Source organism: Natator depressus, chromosome 15 (assembly GCF_965152275.1).
Source record: "Natator depressus isolate rNatDep1 chromosome 15, rNatDep2.hap1, whole genome shotgun sequence".
NCBI classification, from domain to species: domain Eukaryota; kingdom Metazoa; phylum Chordata; order Testudines; family Cheloniidae; genus Natator; species Natator depressus.
The window spans coordinates 3,864,505-3,874,174 of NC_134248.1; the positions used below are offsets into that span (position 1 = coordinate 3,864,505).

Below are 9,670 nucleotides of genomic sequence, written 5' to 3' on the forward strand. Positions count from 1 at the left end.
CATGTGGGCAGGACCTAGGGAGAAGCTGGGCTGGTGGGCACACCACCCGCCTGGGCGTGCATTTGTCTGAGATGTTTACCTGAAAGGAGAGGCTGATGCACCAGGGTTACCCATGCCAGCTGGGCCCAGAGGGCTGCTGGTTGTGGAGGGAGCCCTGGGTGGTGGGCTAGTGCCTGTGAGCGGGGGGCCAGGCAGCATCTGAGCAAGGCCTGGAGCTTGGGGGCTGGGACCAGGCATGTGTGGGGTTTCAGCAGAGGGGAGGCTGGGTGAGCAGTGGGGCTGCATGGGCTCTTGGCAGGGCAGGGTCTGGCCTGCAGGAGTCAGTCATGCCTGTGGTCCTGTGTACCGTGCTCATTGCCCTCTCCCCGCAGGATGCTGGTTGACTGCATGCCCCTGGTGGAGGTGGAAGACATGATGATCATGGGGAAGAGGCCGGACTCCAAGTGTGTCTTCACCTACGTGCAGTCCCTCTACAACCACCTGCGGCGCCATGAGTTACGCTTGCGGCAGAAAGAGTTCTAGAGCCCCCCCGTCCTGCCCCCCCTGTCCTGGGCATGGCTGCAGAGTAAAATAGACCCAGCACTGCCCCTGCAGGGACCCAGGTGTGCAGAGGGGGTGCTGCCCACCCCCAGCAGACCTGCCCAGCCACCAGGCTGCCCCACAGGGCCTGGGTGAGGCTGAGACTGGTCCTGCACTGTCTGTGCTCGCCCCCTGGCCATGCTGCGAGCTCCCTCCATCTTCTCCATGGCAAGCTGAGCCCCCATGGTCCCTGGCCTGGTCCCCCTGCCAGCTTGGCTCTCACCCCTCTGCCCTGTGCTTTATAGAGTATTGTTTTAAGTTATTCATTTTAAAGGAATTGTTTTTATGCTGTGCAATACCCCCGACCCCACTTGGGCTGGGAGAGCCCTGTGTACGTCTCAGGCTGGCTGTGGGCCATGTGCTGCGTAGTGGCAATGGGCTAGCATGGTGCTGTAGACACCTGGCCCAGGGGTTTGTCGCTGGAGTTACATGGGCGGGTGAGTGAGTGCCCCCCACTGCCCTGCTTCCTCCAGGGCTTGAGGCCTGGGTAGCTGGTCTGTGTGTGTGTGGGGGGAGGGGGGGTTCGCTGCCCTTGGGGGGAGTTGCCCTCCTTGGTACTCCAGAAGGGTGCTGCTCACACTCCTGCTTGCAGCCCTCTCCCTTGGGGACCTCCACACTCAGCACTGTGCCCACACCTGGGGGCAGTTCCCACATTGGCACGCTGCTGCCCTGCTGCTCACCCCCACCCCTAGGAGGCACCGCCATTGCTGGGACCCACATTCCCTTTGCCCTGGGGAGCCGGACTGGAACCCGGTGAGGGGGTGGGCTCCTGGGGCAGGCCTTTCCCAGTGGGGCAGCCCCCCGGGGCTTGGCTTGGCACCTCCCACTTGTTTCCTTAGCCCTCTGACCTGGCTCCGGGCCCTTTGCACTAAGTGCCACTAGCCAATTGTGTAACCATTTCTACACCCCCATAGACACTTGTATCAGCACCAGCCAGACAATAAAGTTTTGTTATACAGGGCCTGGCCTCTGCTCCTTGCCTGCCCTGGGCAGAGGGCTGGCTGTGGTGATGTAGTTGGGCCCTTTTCCCACTGCCCTGGCTCTGCAGGCTGCCTGGGTTAGCACTGCTACTGTCCCGTTGCCTGGGTGGGGGGAGGCATGTGGCCTGCACACAGTGTGCCTTCCTCTCCTTTAGGGGAAGGGCCCTGCACGCTCTCATCTGCAGCTCTGCCCAGTTCCGGCCTGGCCAGCTCCTTTCCCTGCCAGCAGGCAGGTGTGGGTGGCCCCAGTCCCTCTGCCCTGCTCCCCTCTCCACCACCAGCTCGCCTGTGATGGTTGCAGCCCCCAGGCTGGTGGGTTCATGGAGCAGAACCCCCTATTTTCCATCCCCCCTCCCACCTCTGTGGCTATGACTGCAAAGTAGATCCTGGTAGGATGAGAGGGATGGGGGCCTCCTGGAACAACCAGCAGGGCTGTAGTCTAGGGGTAGGAGGTCCTTCCATCTGCACCATCCCACTGCCCCATTGGTGTCCAGGTTCCTGCAGGGGCCAGGTGTGGGGTATGGGGGGCTTCTGAAGCCATGCTGCACCTGAGGAGGCTGCACTGTTTCTGGGGTGTCTTAATGCTGGGTGTATTCCTGGCTGAGCCACACCCCCATCCCCTCTGCTCTGGCTCTCAGCTCAGACACTCGTCCTCCCCCTCCACACTGGCTAAAGCCCATGGCCGAGATCCCCAGCACAGGCTGGGAGAGCATCTCCCAGTGCAGAGGGAGTGGAGCTGTGTAGTTAGCAAGACTGCTGTCCAGTTCCCGGTGAGGAGCACCCTGCAAGGCTCCCCCAACCCATTTCCTGGACATGAGGCAGACCCCACCTCGGCCCCAGGCTCTTCTGCAGGGCCCAGCTCCTGCTCTGTCCATCAGCAAGGGCCCTGGCCTTGCCCCATGGCCAGCCTCAGTAAGGGGGCTTTCCTCCCCTGCAGCTGGGGAGCCAGCAGGGGGCAGCTGGGTCTAGGCTGCCAGGACTAGCCCCTAAAAGCCACAGGTCTGGTCTGAGCCCCGCCCCTTGGAGCCACCAGCCACAGCCTGACTACAGTGCTGGTTTCCCCGCAACCCCCACCCAGAGCCCTCGTTTGTGCTGACAGGGGGTGGGGGTGGTGTTTGCTGTAATGAGCTGGGAGGGGTTGTGCCACTTCCCCCCACAACCTGGGCCAGAGCATGGCTCTGACCTGAACCCAGCCTGCGAGGACCACCAGCCGCTCCCATCCCCCACTGGCTACAGCTGTGCTGGGCCAGCCAGCTGCATGGGACAGGGCCCTCCTAATGCACCCGTGGGGTAGGGCTGTGACAGACCCGCCCAGGAAGAAGATGACACACTGCAACACGTGGGGTGAAGGGGCCTTTATTCCAGCTCTGGACACAAGCCCTTGGACCACAGCGCAGATGGCAGGGAGCCTGCCCATGCTGCCCAGCATGCAGTGACCCTGGGCCCTCTGGGACTCAGCTCATCCACCCTCAGCACCCAGAGCTTTCAGCTGAGGGCTTCATTCTGTCCCTGCAGGCAGGGGGCACTGACGCACAGCACAGAAGCACTAGCAGGTTGGTCTGGGTGCCACGGGACTGCCTCTTAACAGCCATGGGGCTGGGCAGCTGACCCAGGGCTGGTATAGAACATACTGTGTTCATATTGTGGGGGGCAGAAGCTGTGTCACACCTACCAGTGGGGTGGGTGTACAGTCCATACACCCCGTGCATGCACACCCACCCCCCCATGTACACTCATTCCACAGGCACACACACGCACCTTGTGCACACTCATTCCACAGGCACACACCCCCATGCACACTTTTGGCTGCTCTCTATAGATCTGGGTGTTCCTGGTTGTCAGGCTTCCTGGGGGGCTTGCTCTTGGCTGCGGGAGCTGGGGGGGAGGGTGTTCCAGGGCCCTGCTCCTTCACTTGCAGTGTGGGCAGAGGCCTGGCTGGGGCGAGCTGGAACTCCTCAGGCACTGGGGCATCAGGTGCCTCCTTCCGGTAGAATCCCAGCTCCTGCACCAGCTGGTTAATCTCCTCCCGACTCATGTCACTCAGGGGAATTCTCTGCAAAAAGACAGGGATTGCAGTGCCGGACGACCAGCAGCCCTGGCCCAGCACCGACTGGCCTGCTGCTAGTCACAGGTGGGCCAGCAACTCATGCCCCTGCAGGCTCAGCTCCCTCCCACAGCTAGGACCAGGGCTCCTGTCTGTCCAGCACCATGGGCGCCTACAGCTGGGCCTGCACAGGCAGGCAGCCTCCCACTGGCTTTATAAGCTGACTGTAGAACGCATCCCCTGCTGGGACAAGCAGACGGGAGCTCCCCCACAGCCAGAGCTCCCACCCTGCTCCCTGCAGTGCCCCCTGCTGGGAGAGGCTGGGACAAAAGTACCCAGGAGCACTCCTCCTTCCCCACACCCACCCAGCCCTTACCTCTAGCTCCTCATATCTGAAGCTGAGCAGCACAAGCTCAGGGTCGGCTCCGGGGAGATGCTTCATCACCAGGTTGTGGCTGGAAGGTGCCCTTAAGGATCCTGGCAGTGAGGGGGCAGGGCCCTGGCCTGGCATCAGCATCCCACTGATCATGGCCTGGGTGACTCTGGCTGGGGGAGCCCCATGCCTGGAAGTTGCAGGGTCCTCTGTGTCCCCTGGGCTGGGAGAGCGGGGCATGGGCCCCTGGCTGACTTGATACTCCCTGGGCTAGCTCCTGGGACGACACCAGCCCTAGCACAGTGTCCAGCAGGGGCTGGGGAAGCAGGGGGCTGGGGCTCTGGCCCCAGACATGGTGGGGAGGCAGTTTGGGGTTTAGCCTCCAGCAGGTGGCTGAGCATCTGCCTCTGGGGTACAGCATCTCTGCTTCCCCTCCCCCCCGGACACAGGGACTTGATGCTATTTCTGAGGGTAAAGGGAGCTTGATCTCATATCCCCCATCCCCCGCAGCCCTGGACACCAGCCAGCTGTTCCCAGAAGCCACCACCACATCCCACAGTGCTGGGCAGGTTAGTGGCAAATGGTCATCAGGCTCCAAAGTCAACACCCAATTGGGGTGAATGGGAGCTCTTGGCCCAGGCTGTCTGCAGACTCAGGCAGGCACCACAGACCCACTGATATGCATGGGGGTTCACAGCCCTGCAGGCTGCAAATGTGAGCTTGGATCTTGGAGCCAAATCCCGGGTTTGCCAGCCCCCTCCCCATCCACAGTCTGGCCCAGCCCTGGAGCAGGAAAGGATACTACAGAGGGATGTCCTCGGTGACAAAGGCCTTCACCTGGAAGGGAGCAGAGATGAGTGCTGCCCCCAAGAGACACACCCCAAAGGGGCCAGGAGGGCTCCCCTACCCTGCAGAACCCCCAGGGAAAGCAGGAGGCTGCATGAGACCTGTGCACCTGCCCATCCTGCCAGAGCTGCCCTTACCCCCGTGCGGGAGGGACTGCCCCACCACCCTGGCAGAGGGGTTTGGCAAAGCACGGTGATAGGCCTGGCCTCAGCACGAGCAGTGCCTGGGGGAGGAAGGACCCCAGGAGGAGGCCAAGGGAGCGTCCCAGTCCCCTGTATAGCAGCCCAGTGGAGGGGGTGGAGCTCATTCCCTGTGTCCCTGGCCAGGGCGTGGCAGCACTCACCTCCTTCAGGCGGCTGAGCCATCATCCTCCGCAGGTCTGAAGGAAAAGGAGAGCACAGGGAGTGAGAGCTGCCCCCAGCCCCCCACACCACCCCCTAACCCCACTGCAATCTCCCCACTATCCCCCCTGCAACTGCACCAGCAACCCCGCCCCCCATCGCCCTGCAGCCCCACCTATAACCGGCTTTCCCAGCCCCACATGCCCTTTGACCCCAGCAATCCCATTTATAACCGCCTCAATCTGGCTTCAACCCTCCCCCATCCCCTTGCACCCACTCCATCCCCACCACCCCTCTGTAGGGCACTTCCCCAGATCCCAGGGCCCCACCCTGCCCTCTGCTCCATCTCACTGACCCCCACCCAGACCCAGCTGGTCCTTCTATGGTCCCCATCAGCCGAGTATCTGAGCTCCTCCCAGTCTGTAATGGGTTGGGGCTGGGCAGGGCTTACCCCCCCAGGCCAGAAAGGCAGTGAATTGCCAGGGTCCCACAAGGAGCCTGTGGCAGAGCAGGGGTCCCCAAGTTCTCAGCCCCAGCCATGGGGTCACCCTTCCTCTCCTCCCTGGGCATGGTGGACTGCTCCTAGTTGGACCCGACCCCTTCCCGCCTGCCCCTGCCCCACATTGGGCTCCTCCAGGTCGCCAGGGCCAGGTCGCCCGGAGAAGCAGAATGCCTGGTTGCCATGGTAATGAAGCACACATCAGGTTGTCCTAGTAACAGGTCACATTAATGGTTTCCAGGGGAACTCATAGGGATGCTCCACCCCCTCCCCAAAGCAGAGTTTGGGGGTTCATCCCTGCTTGGGCTGTGCCTCTCCCCACCTTCCACTGGTGTGTGGTCTCCACCCAGCTGCCCCATAGCACTGACTGCTGCTCACGGATAAATGGAACCCCTGCCCCAGGTGATCCACACACCCACCCCCGCCATTCCCCAGCTTCCCTGCGACCTGGGGACCCCTCTCTGGGATCAGGGGGTGGGGGAATCCGATGGCCACCTGCCCCTGGTTAATAGCTGGGTGGATGTTGGACCCAGTGGGTAGCTCGTCTCCCACACAGTCTGGGGCGCTCAGATCGCAGTTCTGGTTCAAGCCCATCTCCCCCCAGAAGGATTTGGGGTACCCCGCCCAGGGGGTTAGGCAGACCCCCGCGGCACAGGGAGGGGCAGGCTCTGGGTCCAGCTGGGCTCTCACTCCCGCCCCTGCTGCCTCCAGCCCGGCCCGTGCTCCTCGCCCCAGCCAGCAGCCTGGCTTCGTTGCTCGGTGCGAGCGACCGGCTGCGGGCGGTCCCGCTCCAGCCCCCCGGGATCAGCCTCCCCCAACCCCGGCTACGCGGGTTCCAAGCACTGGCACAGCAGCCTGCTCACGGGGTCCCCCTGGCTGGGGGCGGGGAGAGCTTGGGGAGAGGGCTGCCCCAAGACACGGGCCGGGGAGGCAGGACGCCCCTCCCCGCATCTTGCCTGAACACCCCACGTCCCTGCAGGACGCTCTCCTTATCCCCAGGGCTCGGCCTGCCCCCCGATCCCCGCCAGCGCCCGGCCTGCCCGATCGCCCCACGCCCCGCTCGGCTCCCCGCGCCCCCGCCGTTACCTCCACCTTGCCCCGGGCCAGCCCCTGCAGCTTCCCCCAGTCCGGCTCGTAGGCGCGCAGCGGCGCCAGCAGCAGGAGCAGGAGCAGGCGGCGCATGGGGCCGGGCCGGGCCGGGCCGGGCGTGCAGGGGGCTCGGAGCGGAGCCTGCTGCTGGGGCCGCTGCCACGTAGGTGGGAGGGCGGCGGTGCAAGCTGGGAGCCCCGCCTGTCCGGCCGCGAGGGGGGGCTCCGGCCCCTCCCTATGGCACCGTGGCTCGCGGGGCATGGGGCTGGGGGACAGAGCGGGCCCCTAGGCACTGACCGCCCCGGCTGGAGCTGGGGGGAGGCACCGCTTCCCTTCCCGCTGCCGCACGGGCAAAGTAGCCCCATGTCAACTCAGGGGCATAACCACACCGGGACCTGCTGCTTCCTTTCTGCACCTACAAGCAGCTGTATGGAAACTTTTTAAAGACACCATAATAGAGGCTCAATTTAAATGTATAGCCCAAATTACCAACCATAGTCCGAGAACCAAAAAAGCGGGACTGAGGCGAAACCACAAAGTAGGAGAAGCAGCGAGAGGCAAAAGGCCTCCTTTGCAAAGTGGAAGTTAAATCCTAGCGAGGAAGGAGCATAAACTTGGGCAAATGAGATGTAAAAATAGCATTAGGAAAGGCCAAAAAAGACTGAAGAACAGGTAGCCAAAGACTCCAAGAGTAATCGTAAATATATTTTTAATTATATCAGCAGCAGGAAGCTGCTAAACAACCAGTGGGGTGACTGGACGATTGAGATGCTAAAGGAGCACTCAGGGACGATAAGGCCATTGCGGAGAAACTTAATGAATTCTTTGCATCAGTCTTCACAGCTGAGGATGTGAGGGAGATTCCCACACCTGAGCCATTCTTTTTAGGTGACAAATCTGAGGCACTGGCCCAGGTTGAGGTGACATTAAAGGAGGTTTGGGAACAAACTGATAAACAGTAATAAGTCACCAGGACCGGACAGGATTCACCCAAGAGTTCTGAAGGAACTGTAATGATGCTGGCTTTGGTGGGATCCAACTGAGAGTACTAATTTGGACAAATTGCTTAAAGCAGGGCAGTTACAGCCCAAGGCTGGGGTTCCTTTGCACACCAAGGCAAACCAAACCAGCCAAAAGGAGAAGACTTCGGTTTTACCCCACTGGCTAACCATAAGCAATTCCCTCAGACACTCCAGCTTCCCAGTATCATCACCAGTGCCATGTGTTATGAGGATGTCTGGTTATGAAAACCAATACCCCAGTAAAAGAAAAACGGTTTTCTCGATCCCAAAGGACCAAGCCCCAGACCCAGGTCAATATACAAATCAGATCTTACCCACAAATCACGCTGTTGCCAATCCTTTAGAATCTAAAGGTTTATTCATAAAAGGAAAAAGATAGAGATGAGAGCTAGAATTGGTTAAATGGAATCAATGACATCCAGTAATGGCAAAGTTCTTGGTTCAGGCTTGTAGCAGTGAGGGAATAAACTGCAGGTTCAAATCCAGTCTCTGGAGAACATCCGCAGCTGGGATGGGTCATTCAGTCCTTTGTTCAGAGCTTCAGTTTGTAGCAAAGTCCCTCCAGAGGCAAGAAGCAGGATTGAAGACAAGATGGAGATGAGGCATCAGACTTTTATAGTCTCCTCCAGGTGTAAGAACACCTCTTTGTTCTTCCTGTGGAAAATTACAGCAAAAATGGAGTTTGGAGTCACATGGGCAAGTCACATGTCCATGGATGACTTAATTCTTTACAGGCGGCAGCCATTCCTTACATGTTATCTTGAACGTCCCCAGGAAGACTTCTTATGTTGATTGGAGTCTTCCAAGATCCATTGTCAGTTAAGTGTTCCTTGAGTGGGCACTTAATTTGCAAATGCCTTTCTCAAGAAGCTGACCAAATGCTTTACTAAGGCTACTTTAGAATCAAAACACATTGATATACAAGTACATAGCCGATATTCATAACTTCAACTACAAACATGATACACACATACAGACAGCATAATTATAATCAACAAATCATAACCTTTCCATAGACACCTCACACGACAACCTTTGTACGATATTTCCTGCAAATATATGCCAGTGGTTGCAACAATGATCTAGACAGTTATAGTTTATGTCAATAACATCACAGGTTTCCGAGTAACAGCCGTATTAGTCTGTATTCACAAAAAGAAAAGGAGTACTTGTGAAATTGCAGAACAACTAACTGTAGTCTGTAACCTGTCATTTAAATCAGCTTCTGTACCAGATGACAGGAGGATAGCTATTGTGATGCCAATTTTTAAAAAGGGCTCCAGAGGAGATCCCGGCAACTACAGGCCAGTAAGCCTGACTTCAGTACCGGGCAAACTGGGTGAAACTATAGTACAGAACAGAATTGTTAGACACATAGATGAACATAATGTGTTGGGGAAGAGTCAGCAAGGTTTTTGTAACGGGAAATCATGCCTCACCAAATTATTAGAAAGCCTTTGACAAGGTTCCTCACCAAAGGCTCTTAAGCAAAGTAAGTGGTCATGGGATAAGAGGGAAGGTCCTCTCATGGATCGGTAACTGGTTAAAAGACAGGAAACAAAGGGCAGAAATAAATGGTCAGTTTTCAGAATGAAGAGAGGTAAATAGTGGTGTCCCCCAGGCAGGGCCGGTGTAACCACTAGGCAAACTAGGCGACCGCCTAGGGCGCCAAGATTTGGGAGTGCCAAAAAGCGGTGCCCCCCAATTATTTTTTTTTACACTATTGCTTAGGAGCAGCTACCTGTCAGTCTCCAGCACTCGGGCCATGCCAGGGCCAGCAGCCTCTTCACCTTGGAGTCTCCCCTGCTTGCTCGGGGGCCACTCCTCCTCTCAGGCTCCCTGGCCACTGTCGCTGCAGCCGCCGGGGAGGGCGTGGGCTGGGGGCACCGCTGCGGAG

The 9,670-nt window shown here is 59.0% G+C and overlaps 2 protein-coding genes across 2 annotated transcripts in view; one reads left to right on the forward strand and one right to left on the reverse strand.

Moving 5' to 3' along the window:
• The window catches only part of SMTN (smoothelin), a 51,970-nt gene extending 50,436 nt beyond the window's left edge, over positions 1–1,534 (forward strand). Inside the window, exon 23 of the mRNA XM_074972510.1 lies at positions 372–1,534. Within this exon, the coding sequence (XP_074828611.1) occupies positions 372–522 (151 nt within the window). The 3' untranslated portion in view covers positions 523–1,534. The remainder of the gene's footprint in view (positions 1–371) is intronic.
• A 1,348-nt stretch (positions 1,535–2,882) lies between these two features.
• SELENOM (selenoprotein M) lies at positions 2,883–6,906 on the reverse strand. The gene is made up of 5 exons (XM_074972318.1): positions 6,749–6,906; positions 5,166–5,201; positions 4,779–4,813; positions 3,980–4,058; positions 2,883–3,612 (listed from the first exon to the last, which is right to left on the reverse strand). Exons 1-5 carry the CDS (start codon positions 6,842–6,844, stop codon positions 3,373–3,375), a joined length of 486 nt encoding a protein of 161 aa, XP_074828419.1. The 5' UTR covers positions 6,845–6,906; the 3' UTR covers positions 2,883–3,372.
• Between the last annotated feature and the right edge of the window lie 2,764 nt (positions 6,907–9,670).